This window comes from Lepidochelys kempii, chromosome 2, assembly GCF_965140265.1.
Source record: "Lepidochelys kempii isolate rLepKem1 chromosome 2, rLepKem1.hap2, whole genome shotgun sequence".
NCBI classification, from domain to species: domain Eukaryota; kingdom Metazoa; phylum Chordata; order Testudines; family Cheloniidae; genus Lepidochelys; species Lepidochelys kempii.
The window spans coordinates 255489630-255512029 of record NC_133257.1 but is presented as its reverse complement, the minus strand read 5'-3'; the positions used below and the strand labels follow the sequence as shown (position 1 = coordinate 255512029).

General features: G+C 40.7%; 2 protein-coding genes across 12 annotated transcripts in view; one reads left to right on the top strand and one right to left on the bottom strand.

The window, feature by feature from the left end:
* The window catches only part of NUB1 (negative regulator of ubiquitin like proteins 1), a 374196-nt gene that overhangs the window by 270299 nt on the left and 81497 nt on the right, over positions 1-22400 (top strand). Inside the window, exon 1 of one of the 3 annotated variants that reach the window (XM_073334643.1) lies at positions 18363-18366. The exons of the other annotated variants lie outside the window; for them this stretch is intronic. The gene's annotated coding sequence lies outside the window, so the exon portion shown is untranslated. Of the gene's footprint in view, positions 1-18362; positions 18367-22400 lie in introns of those variants that run through there. 3 annotated transcript variants of the gene reach the window in all.
* XYLB (xylulokinase) overlaps positions 1-22400 on the bottom strand; it is a 142555-nt gene that overhangs the window by 107114 nt on the left and 13041 nt on the right. For 7 of the 9 annotated variants that reach the window (XM_073334655.1, XM_073334653.1, XM_073334654.1 and 4 more), the window contains 9 exons: positions 21292-21420; positions 19411-19476; positions 17264-17336; positions 7682-7800; positions 6282-6363; positions 2685-2725; positions 2133-2248; positions 1203-1318; positions 549-622 (listed from right to left, as the gene is read on the bottom strand). In XM_073334655.1, coding sequence (XP_073190756.1) covers positions 549-622; positions 1203-1318; positions 2133-2248; positions 2685-2725; positions 6282-6363; positions 7682-7800; positions 17264-17336; positions 19411-19476; positions 21292-21420 — 816 coding nt within the window. The remainder of the gene's footprint in view (positions 1-548; positions 623-1202; positions 1319-2132; positions 2249-2684; positions 2726-6281; positions 6364-7681; positions 7801-17263; positions 17337-19410; positions 19477-21291; positions 21421-22400) is intronic. The other 2 variants (XM_073334652.1, XM_073334651.1) reach the window with 2 other exon arrangements.

Genomic DNA, 22400 nt, shown 5'->3' with positions numbered 1-22400 from the left:
TCAGGGACGTGGTGTTCTTACAGTGACAGAAAAACATGTTCCATTGCTGTAGGCTGTGTCTGCACTACAAGGTTATGCTGGCATAGTTACAGCACCATAGGTGTTCCGCAACAGTCCCCGTAGTGTAGACACTGCCTTAGACAAGTGATTTATTTGTGCCCACAGAAAATGGATGCCAGTGTACAAAAATCAAACCTTTAGTCTCAGCTTGGCAACAGCTTATGTTAACCTAGCACTATTTGGTTTGCACTGCACTCTTCAGAGCACATCAAGTCCCCTAACCCAGGTGCACAATAAATAGACATTGGCCAGTTTATAATGAGCTAGCTGGGGTCAGAGTCAGTACTGTGGATATCTCCAAGCCTGGGACACAGACCAGAAAATGCCTTCAGAAAATCACTCAAAGGATCACATCAGTATATGAAATCCAGAAGGAATAACCGCAGATGCAGAAGAGAGCAAAGTTCTCAGGCCTTGATGGGATGAGCCTCCTTTAAGTCATGAACACAACATGATTTACTACAATGTGTTAAATAGGTTATTACTACCTTGTTGTTGTCTCTGTTGAATCTGTGAATCCCAACAGCTTCAGGAGTAATCTCTATCACATCAAAATAGAAACCTTAAATCAAAACAAATTAAAGATAGTCATGTTTTCTTCTGGCACAAAAAAGTATTAGTTTCAGCAAATGGCTAAAACAACAAGTGTATATAATGCCCATAAGAGTACAGAATGGTAACAGAGTGGAGCAAGACAAAGTAATTTGATTTATTAGACAATAAATTTAAATTTTGTATAGCATCTTACATGCACAAAATAAAATCACGGAATGTTTCTTGACCAATTCCAGTCCACACGTTTATTGAATTTATTCTATTTCCACTGATTTATAAGAATGTGTTTTTTAAAAGCATCTCTGACTCCAGGCACCTTTAATACTTCAATAGAAACACAAACCATATAATAAAAAAAGATAAATCCAGCAACTCAGCCTCACTATATAACAGAAATTACCAACCAAATACATGCGTATACAAATAGTGTATGTAGGTTACAATAAATCTTAGCGGTAGCATGAGTAGATACAGGGCAAGTGGGAAAGGGAGAGAAGAAAGAAACAAGTGATAGGAAGCTACTACCTATGAAATAATGACTGTATCCAAGTAAACCCTGGAGTTCCCAACTTTGTCAAGGTTCATACCTAGGTTTCCATTGTTTCCAACAACAGTACATTTTAGGGCTTTGGAGAATTCGTCCCAGGAGCCTGAAGCACAGTCATCTCTGATCCTCTCTCTTATTAGAGAGCCATTCTTAAAACTAAAAACAAACAACAATACTAACTATATATTCAAAAGCGGCATTTTCCAAATCATTTGGACCTCCCAGATTATTAAAGAGGATTTTGAAACACTAGAGGATTTAGACACACAACGGTCACTAACATTAATGGAACATATATCTAAATTCCTTAGACTGCTTCGAAAGTCTCAATCCAAAGTACTATAACTCAGTGCAACTGAGGTGGGAGAGACAAAGGTGGCTCCAAACCTTTTCTCCTACTTTGACCCTGGTGGTGCTTAGGAGACAAACTATCTCCCTGGGCAAATTAGAGCAGCCACATGGCTATCCTAGAGACCACTCCAGGAGCTGAATATCATAGGATGACGTGTTCCAGCTACACACCCAGCATGTCCCAGAACAGCAGCAGTTCTTCCCCTCTATGAAAGAGGAATCTCCAGATGCCTCTTTAAAGGTACCTTTAAATCCCTTTTGTACTACTAATGCAAAGGTTATATATTTTAGGACAAGGATCTAGCCCACAAACCATCACCATTCACGTGATTTCTATTCCTCTAAATTTAATACACTGCCTTAGATTCATGCTCACCAGCCTTAAATTATACAAAAATGAACCCCATCCCTTCTATTGGCACCAGAGCTTATTCCTCACAATTTTGCAGCTCCTGCTCCCCAAATTAAATAATGGGGATGTCATAATGTTGATTGCAAATATTGCCATATACTGTACATAATATTGAATTTTTTATTCATTAACATTTTGCAAAGGAAACAAGAAAAAATATCTTGTTGACTCCAAATGTAAGAGAAAAATCATGTAAAAGGATGTTACCATAAAAGTGCCATATAGGCTCGAGAGTCAACAGGATTGCAGAAAATATGACCTTCTAATGCAGGCGCTGGTTCTTTAATCCAAAGAAACAATGTGTCGCTTGTGCCAAGGCTAATCTGGAGAAGAAAATAATTGTTATAATAATAATTGTATCACATGAAGGCAATACAGAAATTAAATTAAACCCATTTATTATTACTGCTAATTGTTTTTAAATCACACATTTAGTGAACTGGATTCTTATTATAGCAAGCGGTGATTCAGGTTGTCACCCCAATTAAATATGTTCCAGAGATAGAGATCCAGCAACTTATAAATTTGGGGCATTATCTTAAAAATAGTCCATGAGTTTGATTAAAATCCTACATCCAGCTCCAGGAGGAACTGAAATGAGAATCAGTCTGACTCCAGTACACAGAAAATCAACAAATTCTCTATTTTGGTTTAGTTGAGGACCAAAGGTTATTGTCCAGGGTCCTATTTTACATTCTGTAGTAGCTCTAATTTTATCACAGTGATGTGAACATTTTTCATGAATGTGTATTGACTTACCGCAATGTCCCCTTCTTCAAGTTTCATTCCTGCAAGTGAAGCTGAAAACATAAATCAGATAGTTCAATTAATAACTAGGCATTCAAGGTAATTATGCTGCACTGGAGAGGACATTCTATTCTGTGCAGAAAGCCAGCACAAGGCCCAAACATAACCTCAAAGTGGATTTAAGTGGTGAGTAGGCCTTGTTTACTTTGGAGAAATTCACCCTAAATACTGAAGTTAGTCATTATAGGGCATCATAGAATCAAAGGAGTTGGAGATTAAAAATTTTATCATGTCACCTGTTTCAGAGTAGCAGCCGTATTAGTCTGTATCCGCAAAAAGAACAGGAGTACTTGTGGCACCTTAGAGACTAACAAATTTATTTGAGCATAAGCTTTTGTGGGTTACAGCCCACTTCATCCCAAGCATAGAATGGAACATATAGAAGATACATATATATACACATACAGAGAACATGAAAAGGCGAAAGTTGCCATACCAACTCTAAGAGGCTAATTAATTAAGATGAGCATATTATCAGCAGGAGAAAAAAAAACTTTTGTAGTGATAATCAAGATGGCCCATTTTAGACAGTTGACAAGAAGGTGTGAGGATACTTAACATGGGGAAATAGATTCAATTTGTGTAATGACCCAGCCACTCCCAGTCTCTATTCAAGCCCAAGTTAATGGTATCTAGTTTGAAAATTAATTCCAGTTCAGCAGTTTCTCATTGGAGTCTGTTTTTGAAGCTTTTCTGTTGCAAAATTAAAAGGAGTACTAGTGGCACCTTAGAGACTAACCAATTTATTGGTTAGTCTCTAAGGTGCCACTAGTACTCCTTTTCTTTTTGCGAATACAGACTAACACGGCTGCTACTCTGAAACCTGTCGCAAAATTGCCACCTTTAAGTCTGTTACTGAGTGACCAGGGAGGTTGAAGTGTTCTCCTACTGGTTTTTCAATGTTATCATTCCTGATGTCAGATTGTGTCCATTTATCCTTTTACATAGAGACTGTCCGGTTTGGCCAATGTACATGGCAGAGGGGCCTTGCTGGCACATGATGGCATATACCACATTGGTAGATGTGCAGGTGAACAAGTCCCTGAGGGCGTGGCTGATGTGATTAGGTCCTATGATGGTGTCACTTGAATAGATGTGTGGACACAGTTGGCATCAGGCTTTGTTGCAAGGATAGGTTCCTGGGTTAGTGTTTTTGGTGTGTGGTTGCTGGTGAGTATTTGCTTCAGGTTGGGGGGCTGTCTGTAAGTGAGAACTGGTCTGTCTCCCAAGATCTGTGAGAGTGAGGGATCATCTTTCAGGATAGGGTGTAGATCTTTGATGATGCGCTGGAGAGGTTTGGGGCTGAAGGTGACGGCTAGTGGCATTCTGTAATTTTCTTTGTTGGGCCTGTCCTGTAGTAGGTGACTTCTGGGTACTCTTCTGTCTCTGTCAATCTGTTTTTTCTCTTCAGCAGGTGGGTATTGTAGTTTTAAGAATGCTTGATAGAGATCTTGTCGGTGTTTGTCTCTGTCTGAGGGATTGGAGCAAATGCGGTTGTATCTTAAAGCTTGGCTGTAGACAATGGATTGTGTGGTGTCCCCTGGATGGAAGCTGAAGGCATGTAGGTAAGTATAGCGGTCAGTAGGTTTCCTGTACAGGGTGGTATTTATGTGACCATCGCTTATAAACACTGTAGTGTCTAGGAAATGGACCGCTTGTGTGGACTGGTCCAGGCTGAGGTTGACGGTGGGATAGAAATTGTTGAAATCATGGTGCAATTCCTCAAGGGCTTCTTTTCCATGGGTCCAGATGATGATGAAGTCATCAATGTAACACGAGTAGGGGCATTTGGGGATGAGAGCTAAGGAAGCGTTGTTCTAAGTCAGCCATAAAAATGTTGGCATACTGTGGGGCCATGCGGGTACCCATAGCAGTGCCGCTGACTTGTAGGTATACACTGTCCCCGAATGTAAAATAGTTGTGGGTGAGGACAAAGTCACGAAGTTCAGCCACCAGGTTTGCCGTGACATTATCAGGGATACTGTTCCTCATAGCTTGTAGTCCATCTTTGTGTGGAATGTTGGTGTAGAGGGCTTCTACATCCATAGTGGCCAGGATGGTGTTTTCTGGAAGATCACCGATGCCACCTGTTAGCCCACGCACTCCTACTTTCCACCAGTACAGGATTGTTCTCTATGATATATGTTCAAGTGTTTTGTTCTCTCAAGTTTTAAGTATCTCAGACCCTGTTTTGGTAAAGTACTTAAACAGACAAGGTGTCCTACTGACATCAGTGGGACTATTCACATGCCTAAGTCCTTTGCTGAATTTGAACCTTATAGAAGGATAGTCTTGCAGTTGAAGTACCCATCTGGGATCTAGAATGTCTTGGTTCAATTCCTGGCTCTGCCACAGACTTCCTGTGTTCCTCTGGGCAAATCACTTAATCTCCCTCAGTTCCCCATATATAAAGGGGGGCCAATGACAGTCCCTTTTGCCAGTCTGGTCCATTTTGACCATAACTCTGTCTTTTACTATACATATGTACAGTGCCTAGCATAATGAAGCCCCTATCTTGGTTCAGACATGTAAGCACTACTGTATACAGATAAATAATTTTAAAATCTCAAGAAATGGTGCTTCTGCACTCTTGTCCATAGGAGTTTTCAGAACTTCCACAAACATCCCTAAATTTAGCACATCTTGGATATCTGGGAATTTTGAAGCCCCTTCAATTATCTCTTAATAGAATTTTAGTAAAGGGCATCATTAAAATTTCAGCACCCACAAGATTAATGAGGGTGGGAGATTAAAAGAATAAAAACAAACTTTCAAGCACTTTGATGCCTGACTTCCCACTGTCTCTTTCAAGTAAGGCTTACACTGTATCTCGTAGTGATGAAGTTTGTCTTCTGTCACTGTGTTATTCCTTTTTAAAAAACTATGGTATTTATTCTACACAAGTAACTGTCTAAAGCACTGCAGTATCATTAAAGCAAGTGCTAGTGTTTTGGATTATTAATGTGAAATTGTGCACTACTTTTTTAAGGGTTTCCTGTTTATAGAATTTTTCTTTTAAACCTTTTTTCAGGTTTTAACGGGTGATTTCTTTTTAAAGGTTTGGGAATAGGTTTATATTAATTTAAATATATGTTTGTTTGAACTAGGTTTTATCTTCTTCATACCCAGGACTAACAGCCTGATTGAAGAAAAGTTCTAGTAGTTAGAGTGAACCTCTGATCTCAGTTTCCACCTTCAGGCTTGGAGGAGAAAATGCAAGTTCTTTAAACAATAGATTTTTCTCAAGCTAAAATGGAAGTGTTCATTGGCAAAGGAAGTTTCTCAGGTGTGGACAAACCAAAACCTAAATTATCAAGGTGCAATTTAGGTGCACTATGATTATGAGATGCATTTGGAGTCCATATGCAGTATATATCCCATACAAAGTATGTATCTCAGAAGAATCAGTGACAAAGGCTGCTGGAAAAAGGTGCCTGTGTGATATTCTTTCACCATATATAGATCATCTAAGAATTAATGAGATTTATTCAGTGAATATGATAATACACAAACACAGAACTATGGAAGCATATTTGTTTATTATCTCACCTGGATTGTCCCCGGTAAATGTCACTACTTTACAGTCTGGACTAAACCCATAGCGCTGAATATAATATGGAGAAACAGAGCCCTAAGGAGTAAACAACACATGAAGAAAGCTGAAAAGTGCAAATTAATCCCAGAGTGTCAAAATACGTCTATAACACAGATATCCAGCTGATTCTACAGTACTTCTACCGTAGCTGCAATAATTATTTACATTTGTTTTACATTTACATTGCAGCGCTTGAGCTAACGTTTTTGTAAGATACAAACAAGAAAACCTCCTGAAAACATCCCTCAGATCAGATTCTGAAACAGTAAAGACAGCAGCAGCATTCTGACTTCAGATCTGCCTCCAGTTATTCACAAAATATACATACACTTGTGTTCCACACCCACATACATATATATTACTATTCAAAATTAGATAGGAATACAGATTGATATGCAACCAAAAAAACACATACAGCTAGTATGCATCACTATGTCAAATGTGATATGAATGTTTATCATCGATTATCTTTTATTTCAGGGGTCGAGGATTCCATTCTTTTATGTCTCACCAACAACAAACGGTAGCAAGAAGAGATTACTCTTTAAAATAAGAGGACACTTAAAATGACTTCTAAAACGCTGCTCCTGTTTTCACTGCCAATACCAGAAGACCAGCACTTGGCACTGGAATCACAGCACACTCCCAGATGGGTCAACCATGTTCACTGGTGCTTATACAGTGGCTGGGTGTCTGCTATCCCCATTCCCACGCATGCACATCTCTCATTTTGTGGTGCTGCTCAGACCACAATCTTTTTCAAAAGGTATTCAACCTGATTTGTTTTGACAATATAACAAAAAGATACGCTAGGCGAATTGAGGGGCTTTTAATAAACCTGATAACTGATAAACTTTATAACTACCACACAATACTGCACTTGAGAAGCTTAAATGTCAGGCTCTATTTCTTCAGTGTTACTGACTGATGATAAAAGGAATACAGTAAACATTGTTCTCTCGTCTAAAGTCAAACAAGTGTTTGTGGGTGTGCAAGGAGAGAGAAGAGACTTTTATCATTTGAAGACTGCCAACAGGGTCACCACAATCTTAGTCTTTGTATCCCCAGCATGCAAAAACCAGAGGAATCTAGTGATGAAGGTAGTGATAGCCACCAGCCACCAAAGTAGGGCTTGTGCATCCTTTCAAAGAGGTCAGCACTCCTGCTCTGGAATGCACTTACACAGCACTCCCGGACATATTAGTCAGCCAGAACAGCTCTGGAGACTACCCCTAGAGCACAGCATCTCTGTGCAAACATACACCAAGAGGGACCCTATCTGTTACACACAGAGCATAGCACCAAAATCTTCCAATTACATGTTCATCAGCAGTTATCCTCCACTGGCACATACCAATACTGAGCTGGATGGCACAACAGGTCCCAGCTTTTCTTCTAATCCAGGCGCACAAGCATTGAGGCAGGCGGTGGACCATATTTTATCATGAATCTGCAGTAAATTCATTCCAGAACCTATGAGACAACAGTATTCAAACACAAAATGTAGATCTTGGAACATAAGAATAGATTAATGAAAAGAAAAGAAAAGAAAAGAAAAGAAAAGAAAAGAAAAGAAAAGAAAAGAAAAGAAAAGAAAAGAAAAGAAAAGAAAAGAAAAGAAAAGAAAAGAAAAGAAAAGAATACTGCATTAGAGGATTTCACCTGCCTAAAGGCAGAAAAGAAACTATAAATAAAAGTGGACATTTAATACTGAAATGGAATGGTCTCAGCTCAGCAGAGCACAGGGATGCTGTACAGTTACTGACTCACAGCTTTGTGGTAGCTTTCATTTTGGAAAGGGGATGGGGGCAAGGAATCTTCCCCACTGCATAGGAACTGAATATAGTCAAAGTCCTTGCACTCCAACCAGTGATGCTAGACTCCCAAAATAAATGGGGAGGTACAGATAGATCCTGCAACCCCTCAACACTGGCGAACAGAAAATGAAGCCTATGCTGCACCCAATCAAACTGCAGTCCCTCTGCATTCGAGGGAATTGTGCTTTAGGCACAATAGTGCAGGAATTCCTACTAAGGAGGTATGCACCTTTGCACTGCACCCTAGTTGGGCTGTGGTTTTAGGCCATCATTTGTCTGTAACTAATCCTCCTAAGATGCCTGTGAGGTTATGTTTGTATTATCACCCTCCTTTACAAATGGGGAAATTGACCAAGAAAGGTCATGGCCCAAATTTTAAAAAGTAACCTCTAATTTTGGGTGATACAAGTTTTGGGTGTCCAGTTTTATACAATTAAGACATGATTTTCAGACTGGTTGAATACCTTCAAGTCCAGCTGAAGTCAATGAGAGTTGTGGATGCTCAACACCTCTAAAAATAAGGTTCAATGTGTGTATTACTGGACACATTTAAAATTTGGTCTTAATGATTGGCTAAGGCCACATAGGTGAGTCAGTGTCAGAGCCAGGATTAGAGCTGAGGGGACTCTAAATCTGAACCCTGCAGTTAGCACACTAGATTAATCAGGCCTTCTGAATGAACAGGGCTGCCTCAACAGCTCATTGCATTCCCCTCTATGTTTACACTGCTCCAGCTTCTCCTCTAGTTAAAAAGAACAAACGTTTTTAAAACCCATGATTGACTGAGCACTAACTGTGGAGATGTTGAATACCATCAACTCTCATTCCCTGCACTGGTCTAAGATATATTTAATTAGACATTTCACTTTACTTTTAATAACCCAAGGTGAATTCTCTTAACTTAGTAATAATATTATCCTGGGCTAAAAACACTTTTGATTTTATATCTAATTAGCCCAGGACCTGTTTATCTCACTGACAGAAACTCAGTCATTGTCCAAAGTGACTGGGAAGTCTGAAACCAATGGAATTTTGTTCAGTGCTACTGACCTTTAGACACTTCAACATATGTAGGGAGAGTGAAACTCACCCTTGGCACAGGGACTGTGAGATCAGGCTGTCCATGGAGTTTTGTGGGGCATGGGGGGAGGAAATGTAGTCCACCCCTCAACCTACTGGCAGACCACAAAGCTGCAACATGGCCCCTAATCTAAACAATGGGGTAGCCCTTCTGCACCCCTATACAAGTATTTGAAACCATTGGATATGCAAGCACTGAGCTACATGCCACACCCTGGATTAATTCCTAACAGCCTCCTCTGCTCCAAGCTATTTCAGGCTACTGAAGAGCCCCCATCCTGAGTGCACATAGGGTACAGAAACAACACCCATTCCCACTGCAGCCTCTCTTTCAAAAGCACTCTCTCACACACACTCACAGAGGGATTAAGTGGCACGGTGGGACTTGTGCTAGACCTCTGCACTTTGGTAGCTTAACGTTTTATAGAGAGGTCCAACAATGAGTATGTATGGGATATTTACACCAAAAAACACACAGTCCAGTGTTAAGACATAACAGAGCCAGGCTCCAAGAGTGAATGCAGCTTTACAGAATATATTATACACCTCTGAGACACTAACTCAGGCCACATAGTAGGAAATTTAGATTACACCTTACCTGAGTTAATGATGTATAAATGAAATTAAATGTATTAAATTCAATCAATCTCATTTCATGCAAATTAAATTCACTTAATACATTATATGCTGGTTAATTTGCCCTATGATTCAGCAGTAGGAATTCGACATAGCACAGCACACTTCCCATGGACAAGAGATGTATTGCTCTTTCCCGCTGTCAATCACACCCACCACCACCAAAAGCAATAAATACAACAGGATTTAATCAGATACAGGGACATTCCAGCTTTTCCACGTTCTTGAAGGGACCATTTTTAAAAAAATCAGCCACCACACTCTTCAGGACAAACTACATGCAACACCAGTAGAAGTTCACAAGAGAGACAGAGGGTGCAAGGAACCCCTTCCTACCACTTAACGCCCCTGTACATGGTCTAGGCATAATGGGAGTCCTTGCACAAGGACTCTGCAGCGATGGCACAGTGTCTGGACAAACCTATACAAAAGGGCCAAAGAGGAATGTTTTGTGGAAAAGCTCTATCACACATCTAGCTTCCTAGAGTAAAATGCCAAGTGTCTAAAGGTTTAATTATTCAGTGAGCAATAAAAGTTTTAAAGAAACATATAGTGATTTTGTGGGTAGATTCCTTATCTAAACCTAGAGACACATTGAATCAGACTTCTCTTATACCATTTTGAAAAATGTCATGACAGTTCCAGTCTTTAAACTCTATCATCATTTGTTTGTATGCAATTTTCTAGTCCCTTCTATGCAAAATGCAACTGGCAGAGCATTAAAACCTCCCACTTTAATCCTGTTCTATGGACACAGGGTGCACAAAACTGATTTTTTTTAAAATAAAATTTAATTTAAAAAAAATTAATCATATATAGGTTTCTTTTTAAAAGTAAACATTTTTAAAATTAAATTTGAAAATTGACAACCCAGGTTAAAGCCTAAAATTACTATAATCTATTAAAATAATTTAAACTAAATATAAAAAGTAATATTAATCAGCACAGGTCTGCTGTCAAGTTTCAAAGAAAGTCAAACCACAAAACTGGTGGAACCAGAGTTTGTTGAAGTGCTAACCAGGCTTTTGACAGCTGAAGCCTCTTCTGCAGGTGCAGAGAGAATATCTTCTTCATATCAATTTATTCAACTAGTTCAGTTCAATGACTAGCTTGTTCAAAGTTAAGAAACCAATTGCAAGTTGACAAAAGCAGGAAAGTTTATTTTCCCCTTCCAGTCTACAAATAAAAACTAGGTGTGAAAGGATGAAATCTACTGATTCTAAAATCTTGAAGGACATGGTAACTAAAAACAATCAGTTCAGTTAATTCATTACAGATAATACTTCCTTTGTATAATAAATTGGATACTTTTAAATATAAAACATATTCTGATAAACTTTTTGATCATTTTTTACTTTGTATCCAGCACATTTAAGGTAGTTTTATTTAATAATAAATTAAAATGCTGCTTTTGAGCATTTTAATTTAATTGCATTTCCATCCAACTAAAAGCTTGATACAAATCACAAATAAACAAATTAATTGACTAGTAAATAAGAAATGCATCATTCACCATATTCTACCATAAACAAAAGAAACAATTAAGAATCTGAATAAATGTGTTAACTTATATAGTTTAAATAAATTTGTATAGATATAGTGTATCCTCCTTGTTAGCAAAAAGAAGCAACAAATTTAGTATCAAGGCTATATATAGTTGCAAATCAACACACTAAAAATCAACATGCTTTCATAAAAATCACACTTTCTTTAGGCAAATAACTAAAGTAAAAATGCAAAACGCAACTAAAATTGAGTATAACAAGGTTTTCTGCTTGCTGATTAAAATCATGATTAAAATGGGTTATTTAAAGTGCTTTGATTTTAATCAATCCACTCTGTATGGACATAATATTATTTATTGAATGTCAAATAGCTTTCATATATATATTATATGCTCTGACAGTGTTCACAACACCACAAAGCCAGTTAGATGGGCAAAACACCAACCTTTGCAATTCAGTCTGAGCTCCTACAATGAAAAGATGATGGTTCAATTCCCCCAGGCCACCAATTGCTAATAAATGTTCAGATATGTCTATACTACTCAAGGATGAAAGGATCATTTCATTTACCTTCCCATTCAGAACTCAGTTGAGAAATGGAAAAAATATTTTAAATGAACTATTAACCTATTGGAGCCTATAGGGAGAAATTAATATTTTACTTATATCTATCTTTACATATAAAAGACAGGTAGAGTACACATACCTTCCTACATATTCATCTAGATGGCAGTCTAAAGATTGCCAGTACTCCAAGGGTTAAAATCTAAGTGAGTCAAGCCATACAAAGCAAAGGCAGATCTTTGAACTATCACTTCATATGGACACTCACTCAACAATAAATGAATTCAATATCAGAGGTCATGGTCCAATGGTGATTGAGAAGAGGATCCATATGTGGATGGAAGGGATTCAGTATCTCATTCCAAGTACCATTGATTGATAGTTCAAGATCACCATCAAGTGCAGTAAGGATCACCAAATGTTAATTACTGATGCAAAAAAGCCTAAATGATTCAACACTGGGGGAAAAAAACAAAATTCTATTACAAAGGACCAAAAGACATTGCCTAATTGGATTTATTAATGGACTAAAAGTGAAAAAAATATCCAGAGATCAATACTGTAAAACATATATATAACATCTAGCGCAGGGGTGGGCAAACTTTTTGGCTAGAGGGCCACATCGGGGTTGCGATATGTATGGAGGGCCGGGTAGGGAAATCTGTGCCTCCCGAAACAGCCTGGCCCCCGCCCCCATCCACCCCCTCCCACTTCTTACCCCCGACTGCGCCCCTCAGAACTCCCGGCCGATCCAAACCCCACTGCTCCTTGTTCCCTGACCGGCCCCTCCCAGGACCCCCTGACCCGGACCCCCTGACCCTAACCCCCCCCCAGGACCCCACCCCCTATCCAACCCCCCCTGCTCCCTGTCCCCTGACTGCCCCAACCCCTATCCATACCCCCACCCCTGAAAGCCCCCTTGGGATTTCCACACCTATCCAACCCCCCCTGTTCCCAGTCCCCTGACTGCACCCCACCCCAGAACCTCCGCCCCATCCAATCACCCCTGCTCCCTGTCCCCCAACTGCCCCCCAGGACTCCTTGCCCCTAACCGCCCCCCCAGTACCCCACCCACTATCCAACCCCCCCGCTCCCTTACCATGCCCCTTAGAGCAGCAGGAGCTCGCAGCCCCGCCGCCCAGCCAGAGCCAGCCACGCCAACGCACTGCCTGGCAGGAGCAGTGGGCCAGAGTCCTGGCAATATGGCGAGCTGAGTCTGCTGGGGAGAGGGCTAGCCTCCCCTGCCAGGAGCTCAGGGGCCAGGCAGGACGGTACCGCGGACTGGATGTGGTCCGTGGGCCGCAGTTTGCTCACCTCTGACCTAGTGTATTTGTGTCAAAGCTCTCTTCTCGGTTTCTTGGTGAGTCAAATTCATAGCTAATATATCGCCATTGGCACCAACAGAGCTGCATCAGGATGAATTTAGGCCAATATGCTTTCTCTTGACAAAGGCCTTAATTTAGTATGTTCTTCTTTGATAGAACATGAAGTATGCTAAGCTATGGTGTGCCTAAGGTACTTACAAAACATTTCAAAACATAAAAGTCTCTCCATGTCAAGAGCTGAGTAGCCGTTCTTTAAGGTGTTTTATAAAAAAAAAAAAAAAAAGTAACAATGCCTCAAGGTGACACACTCAAGTATTTTAGGTCCCAAATGTACAGGAACTCCTCACTTAAAGTCGTCCCAGTTAATGTTGTTTTGTTATGTTGCTGATCAATTAGGGAACATGCTCGTTTAAAGTTGTGCAATGCTCCCTTCTAATGTTGTTTGGCAGCCACCTGCTTTGTCCACTGCTTGCAGGAAGAGCAGCCCGGTGGAGCTAGCTGGTGGGGGCTGGAACTAGGGTGGACCCACAGCCCCTAGCAGCTCCCCGCTTCCCCTAAGTTCCCTGTGCAGCAGCTGCCCAGCAGGCTATCAATTGTGGCAGTTCAGCTGTCCCTCACCCAGTGTCATGCGCTATTCCTGCCGTCTGCCTAGGAGCTGCTCCCTGAGCCTCCTGCTTGCTGCGAGGAGGGGAAGAGGGGGGCTAATGTCAGGGTGTCTCCTCCCCCCCTGCTCCTGCACCCCACTTATCCCATCTTCCATAGAGCCGGGGGGGGGACGGGACACAACAGTCCCGGAGGCGACAGCTGAGGTGGGTGATCTCTTGCTGATCTAATTAACAAGGCAGTGTACTTAAGACAGAGATCAGCATACTTAAAGGGGAAATGCACATCTCTCTCTCACTCACACACGCACACACACACACAGTGTGTGTCTCTGTCTGCTATGCTGTCTCCCCTCCCTTCATTCCTTCTGCCTTGTAGAGTGTGAGGCTACATTAACAACGAGTTAACCCTTGAGGGCTAGTTCATCATTTAGCAGTAAGGCATTCCCTGGGAAATATCCCACCCTCTGACTTCACCACCTCAACCAAGCTTCACAATCATCATTGCTGTGTACCAAAGTCTTTTGTCTGGTGAAAAAAATTTCCCTGGAACCAAACACTCCCAATTTACATGAATTCTTACTGGGAAACTGGATTCGCTTAACATCGTTTCGCTTGAAGTCGCATTTTTCAAGAACATAACTACGAAGTTAAGTGAGGAGTTCCTGTATCTTACTTTTAACATCTGCACAATATACATGGAAATCGTTCCTCTTTCCCCACATTGTAGTTAATTTTTTTTAATCAATCAAACGAGGGTGTTCTGCTGCTTATGGATAGCGAGTCATGCCTTATGAGACTGGGCCTTAAAAAGGAAACATTTTAATTGGAGTAAGTAACATTTCCTTGTGTAATCTACAACTTTAAAGACATAAGTTGTTTAGTCCTCTAGTGTAACTTGACAGGGTCTTTTAAAGCCTATGTGCCCTGAAGTTAAACCTACAGAAATGAAGAATAGAAGTCTATTATATGAACATTATTTTAAGAGATGTATTTCCAAATGCGATATACAGGATTCATGGAAAGAGATCAGGTGAACTGCAGGAAATTGTAGAAGATGAGAAAATAACAGGCTTTTGTAATCAGCAGCAAAATAACTATTGCATAATAATTATTTTTTATTACTGGAATTAGAATGATCTCCCATTATGTTAATGGAAGACAAGGGAATGGAAGATAGAATGTAACTTAAATAATACATGATCTTCAGTCTAGTAAAGACTGACACTGTAATTTCTTACTTCATTCTCTCATCTTTTTCACATAAATATTTAATAATTGTATATCCTCAGGACTGAATATTTACTCTACATATTTAAATGTCCAGAGGAGCAACAGAATTAGAAGGGCATCGTATGTGTAAGTTAGAGCTGGTTAGAATGCTATATGTTATCTGTGAAAAATTTCAAATGAAACAAAAAATTTCCCATTTTGTTCAAAGTTTTTCACAAAATGTTTTGTTTTTTTTGACTAAACCAAAAAACATTTCCATTTCAAAAACTGAAAAAGTTGTTTTTCCTTGAAGCGGGGTGGTCACCCCACTCTGGCCCTGAAGGGGTTGAAAGCAGCCCTGGAGAGGGCTGCAGCAGGGAAAGGGATTAAGAACAGCCAGGAGAAGCTGACTGCAGCTGACCACAGGTGTGGCTGGCTTAATCAGGGCCCAGCTGGCCCTTATAAGAGGGCTGCGGGCCAGAAGCAGAGGAGTCTCACTCTAGCCCTGGAGTGGAAAGGGCTAGCTGTCTGGGAGCAAGGTACCCAGAGCAGAGCAGAGCAGTGCTGTGCTGTGCTGGGGAAGGGCAAAGGGAGCTGGGGAGCTCCAGCCTGATAAACCTGGTAAAGGCCCAGAAAGGTACTGGGGCTGCAGAGGGGTAGCCTGGGAATAAGCAGAGGCAGCTGGTCCTAACCCCTTGCCAATGATGAGTGGCCATTACATTGCAGTCTGCCCCAGTGAGCAGGGGTTAGATGATGACTGGCAGTATGGGCCACACTGCCCGGATACTTGGGGCAAGTTACATGGACTCTGGCAGATAGGCTGCACTACCTCGCCAGCCAGGGGTGATTGTGTGGAAGGAGGCCATTAGGCTGCAACCGGCCGCCCACAGAGAGACAGGCACGGGAACTTGGGAGTGGTGAGGTTCCGACTCCCTATCCCACCCCTGCCACAAAGGGGCGGTGCAGTGCCAGAGCCGCTACATTCCTCCCTATCTTCTCTCTCTGAAAATAGTTTTCAAAAACCAAACCGTTTTAGTTTTTCATTGAAAAACAAATGGAAAATTTCAACCAAAATGAAATTTTTCTTTTCATTTGAAAAGTCATTTTTTCCACACACACAAAAAATCCAAAAGAGTTTTGACCAGCTTTAGTTTAGTATGTTGGGGTTAATCCTCCAAAGTGCTGAGGCACTCTGTGAGGGACTAAGCACCCTTAACTCCCAATAAAGTCGATGGGTTCACTTGCTGACTATCCATAACCTGCACTAATGATCATTGGAGCGATGGGTGCTCAGCATCTTTCAGAATATGGCCCACTGGGAAATATGGTGCAGACCCGCAAAAATTATTACTGAAGCTTACTGAAACTTAAAGGTAACCTGCAAAGAAAAAAGTAATTGGGCTAGTCACCTTTTTGCCTGTGTTATGATGCAAAAGAAAGCCTGTTTTGGGTTGGGGTTTTTTTTTGGGGGGGGGGAGGCTGGTTTTTCTCTTTAAATTAGCAATTAAGACCCTGTCTTGGATCACTTTGATGACTGAAAAAATACCAAGACAATGTCATCACAAGAAAGTGATGACATCAAGCAATTGAAAAGGGAATGGATTTTTTACTTAGATCATTTAAAACCCTTTCATTTTTTGCTTTAGTTAACATCTATTTAACAACATCAGCTAACAAACATTTTGGAGAAAGAAAAGGAGTACTTGTGGCACCTTAGAGACTAACCAATTTATAAGGTGCCACAAGTACTCCTTTTCTTTTTGCAAATACAGACTAAATACGGCTGTTACTCTGAAACCTGTCATTTTGGAGAAAGGATGTTGTTGTTATAAATTTGTCCACCAATTAAGGTGAGAAAGCTCATTTACATGCTGAGAGACCCAACCCAAACAACGGAAGAATAGAAATATCAGGAATGTCAAGTCTAAGGCAACAAAAAGCAAAATTATAACTGACAGACATTTCAGATGTGCACATGTGGACAAAGGGCTGACAGAATTAAGATGAACACTAAAATGGGAATAATTAATTCAGTGCAGAGCCACAAGTTCAAATACACTCATCATCAGAGCAGTAAGACTTAAACATGTAGGAAACATCATGCCCCTCTCCTACTCATGATGGGGAGACAAGGGGAACTGCCATGCTAGACTGTCGTCCCCCCCCCGCCGAAAAAGAAGAGACACAACACTTACCATCACAGTAATCGATGGGTGCATAAGCACTTAGAAAAAGAGATGCTGCAAAGCTACTAACCAGAGAGATTCTCTGAAACAAAAAGATAACTTGAGATAGTAACTCCCCTCAACATTCATGCCCAAGCAAATGCAGTTTGAGTAAACAAAAGCAACAAAATATTAATAAAATCTCAGCAAGGGGTACTGCCTACCAGAAAAAGAAGTACTACAAGGATTATCCAGTAAAATTTTCCTGCCTGGGCTTTTAGAAGACATCCATATAAAAAGGAACCTCATAATAAAAGCTTTTAATAGCTTTTAGCTCTGAAACATACAAAATACACACACTATATTAGTGTACTCTGCCTTAGCATGAATTACTGCACAGCCATGATGTACCCAAGGGCCACAATTTAATAAAAAGAAGTCTGCATACAAAAAAAACAGGGAGACGGAAAAATCAAAGCATGGATGACAGCACAGAAACCATACCAACACCATCCATCAGTGAATCCAAAAGGAAACCAAAGCTAAACAAGGAATAGATCTTATAAATTTCTCCTGCCTCTTCCGAGAGACTCTTCCATCACCCCTACATGGGCTCTTGTCTTCCTGAGTCCATTAACTTCTTCCTAAGTCAGGCAACATAGACCATCCTTACAACCCTGCCCTCTGACACCAATCAGCTATGCATTGCAATGCTACCTGCTACTATGCCGCAAACTAACTGCTCAGAGATAGATTGTAGATGGAATCATGAGGACAGTAGGGTTTAATGACCCTCTATCTCTTTTTGAGACTCTACCCAGGAACACATCTCAACATGGCTGAGGAACACAGGCCATGCCCTTCCTCGTGCTCCAGTGGACACTAGCTGCCTGAAAGAGAATGAGGAGTGTTGGGCTAAAGGTTGGTTCTGGCTCAACTCTAAATCAGCAAGCAAAACAGGCTGGCACAGTGGAAGGAACGCACTGCATCCTCTATAAAGTAGTGAGCTGCCAAGCTAGTGTGTGCTGCCTGAGGGTCCTCAAGCGGAATTCTTACCAAGACAGAATTCCTCCTGGGGGCTCTGGTTGTAATATGGCACTGCCACATCCCTTTCAGCACAACTGGGGATCCCAGTTTAATTCACTTCTGTATTTGGTCTTAATTTGGGACCAGAATATATAGTCTGTCTTCCATCCATTCCACTCCATCCCACACTAGAATAAGAGGTGTCACAATGACACTCATGCAAATACAGACAGAACAATATTAAAGAAAACATTTCTTTACAAAGGGTATATTGAACCTGTGAGACTTATTGCTGCAGGAAGACAACTGGTCCATATTGATAATGGATTTTAAAAGCCCTGGAAATTTTATCAAGTGCAGTAATAAATGCGAAAACAGGAGTCTCAGACAGATCTCATGCTTCAGGATGTAGGTCCTTCCCTCACGTACAGCACTGCCAACATGCATTACAGGGGTTTATCACCTTGCTCTGAAGCATGAAGTATCAATCACTGCTTTAGGCAGAACATCAGATTTTCAGCTTTGAGCAGTTAAAATAATAATTGTTATTGTTGATTCCTGAAATGTCAATAAAAAAGGAAACTTTTGTTTGAAATGTGTAATTCATTTTATAATTAGAGAGATCAAAATAACCTTCAAGGGCCAATCTGTTAAAAAGGGCTCAACTCAACCTCCAGTTTTTCCTGGGTAACACTGCCTGGCACCTGTTTTGCATCAGCAAACATTGCACTGATGCATGCAAATAGCCGTTCTGTGTGTGTATCAACTGTGTATAATCACTGCTTTCTGTGACCAAATGTGGCAATACCTGCACAAACTGGTGCAAATGCAATTTTGTGCAGGTAAAATTAAGGCCTACTTTTTTAAAACTTCGATTCAAAATGTTGTGACCCACAAGTATTCACAATGTTAAATGCATCATTCTAAAAGGATCTGATATTTGATTTTCATCTGCCAAATAACTGACCATTTAAAAAAACCAGACCCACTTTATAAAATCATCACCTCTATATTACCTATTTTGCATTATGAAAACTAATTCAATAAACAAAATGTACTTCTGTTTAGCAAAAACATTTTTATATTTTCTTTAAAAAATTAAAAAGATTTTCAACTGTGATTTCCAGTAAGTGGACTGAAGTTGAGCCAACCTCAGTTTGTACGTAGACCTCAGGATTCTGGCTGTAAATCTTTGCGATCTGGTTTCCTGTAAAACGCTGAGAAAGAAATGCAAATGCTTAGGAATACAAACACTAAATGGAGTCAATAATCATTAACTCTGTGTAATGAGTTCAGTACATTGCACTCTGGATATTTAATTTGCCAGATGCATGATGAAAGTCAGTGCACAGCAGGCAATCTGCACTAAACAGGCTATAATGCATAGTTTCATTATGAGAATTTTGCTCACCTTTTGGGAAAAGGCTGTGAAAAAGCATTACTATCCATAATTTATGTTTCAGAAATGACAGTTCAATGGAATGAATCATACTGATTACATACAGAGGAACCCAATACAATGCAAACATTGGCCTCCAGAGCCTTAAAAGGTTCCCAACTTATACAACTTTGTATGGGTGGGGTAGATGGGGGACAGGGTATTTCAAGCCAGAAATAACTAATGGCTAAGGAATAATTATTTCTCATATATGTATTAAAGAAAAATGCTTAAGATTCACTGATTTTTTTAAGTTAATTCATTGCCTGTTATAAGTTAAAAGAAACATTTTTGCACTGTTTAAAGTTTCATTTCAACTCAAATGAGCACACACTCTGCACAATGAATCAAAAAGAGCTATGCATATGGATAGGACTATATTTTGATGAACTCACCATCACTAACAAACTGACAACCAGGTGCTATTTACATATGCTACTTGTCTAAAACAGTGGTACACAAACTGGAGGGGTGCAAGAGGTTCTCTGGGGGGGCGCAAAGAAGCTGGGATCCTGCAGGCTCCAAAGGACCCACGGCCATAATAGCAGGAGTGGGATAAAAATAGAGTGGGTATTGGGGGCGGGACAGGACTAGGAATAAAAAAATTATCCTCCCGCACCACAAAAAACATCAATGCCCCAGCTGCCCAGCTCTGAAGGCAGCACTGCCACCAGCAGCAGTGCAGAAGTAAGGGATTCCTTCAGATTACAAGTGATGAATGGGGGAGACATAACAAATTCCGTGAATGGTAATGGGGGGGCAGGACTGGAAAAGTTTGCTCACCACTCGTCTAAAAGACTCCTCTCACTTCATGACATATTGTCACAATTTTGGTAGGAGGAGGTGCCTGATCTGAAGTCCCACTGCAATAAAAAGGGTGGGGTGATGGGGCATTCTCTGTTATGGCCTCTGGAACTTACTTATCCCCAGGTCCACAACCGTCTGAGTTTGTTTGCCTCCACAGAGCACTTGAAAGGCCCATTTTTTCTCCCTTACCTATGAAGAGATGGGTGTTGGGTAGGGCTGGATAGTGGTGTTGCGGGGCTCCAGATGTCTTGTTTAGAGACATTTATTAATTTAACTAAAATTAAATTTAGAAACACTCTGTAATATATTTTATTGCTATGGGCATCTGCATGAAAGCAAAAATTGAAATTAATCTGCTCCTGCATCTTTTTCCTCACTTGAACTCAGAGACAGGTCCTCAACTTGTGCAAATTAGCATAGCTCCACCAGCTGAGGATCTGACCCACAGAATTACAGAAGTAACTTACAGTAATAATTCATCCAGTCACTCTTTCTGCCAGTGCAGGCTTGCTTCATACAGTGCATTTTCTACTGCTTTGACTAGTCTAATTTTACAACTCCCAAGCAATAGGACATCACCCCTTCCTTTGTGACGCTATTCCAAAGCTTAGTACATTTCACTGCCAGACAGTTTTTGTCAATATTCAGACTAAACTTACCTTTTCACGAGTTTCAGCCTCATACAGATATCACACTTAGTGGCTGTGGACAGAATTATTTTCTAAGTTTGCCATGAGGCACCAGTGCCTCTATAAGAATTTTCATTCTTTCCTCCTCCAGTTCTCACCTCGCATGCTCGTGAACCAGTTATATTAGCTAGGTTTTGTGCCCCTCCAACAGCTTTCTCAAGCGATAAGCACTGGGTATTAGTACTGGAATCCATCCAAACAGGGCTGTCACTGACAGAAAAACAAGCCTGGGGAAAAAAATAAATCATCAAAAAGATTATCACTCCAGGAGGGACTTTCATACTAATGACCAAATCCTGAGAAGTTATCTGTGCCTGTATTAGGCCCAAATACAACAGAAAATAAGAACGGCCATAGTGGGTTACACCAAGGGTAATTCTAGCCCAGTATCCCTGTCTTCTGACAAAACTACTGTAATTTTCACTGCAGACATCTGAAGAAGAGGGTCATAGCCCACGAAAGCTTATGCTCTAATAAATTTGTTAGTCTTTAAGGTGCCACAAGACTCCTCGTTGTTTTTGCTGAAACAGACTAACAAGGCTACCCCTCTGAAACTTGTCTTCTCACAGTGGCCAATGCCAGATGCTTCAAAGGAAATGAACAGAACAGGGCAATTATCAAATGATCCATCCCCTGAGGCTGTCATCCAGTACTAGCATCTGGCAGTTAGAGGCTTAGAGCACGTTAGAGGACACCAAGAACATGTGCATGGAAATGTCACATTGTTGCACTGAAGATCCCCCACTGTCAGACACTACACCCATCTACAATCCATATAAGCCAGCATGTTGGAGACATAGCCAGTGGATTCGCAAACAGTGTGAAAACCCCAGGCCAAACCTCACATTGGAGAGGAGAAACAAGCTGTGTCTGCCACTCTTTTACGTATTTTGCAGTAGCTAGCCATGGGCCAGCTATGCAGTTTACCAGGCCCTGAAGCAGATGCTGGGGCTAAGGATTCCGTTCCTGAGCTCTGCTTTACTTCAGCATAGTTCTCTCACAGCATAGTCCTTTTGTTCCAGTTTTCAGGATTTATCCCTATGGATAACTACTGTTGTTCTTATTGGGGTTGTACTGACATTGTTGTCTCCAATGACTAGTTATGGTCTTTTGAGAATTCTTCATTTGACACTCAGAACACCACTTTGCAGTATTTTAACCCAGTCCCCAGATGGTTCACATGTTCATTGCAGACAATATTTTCATT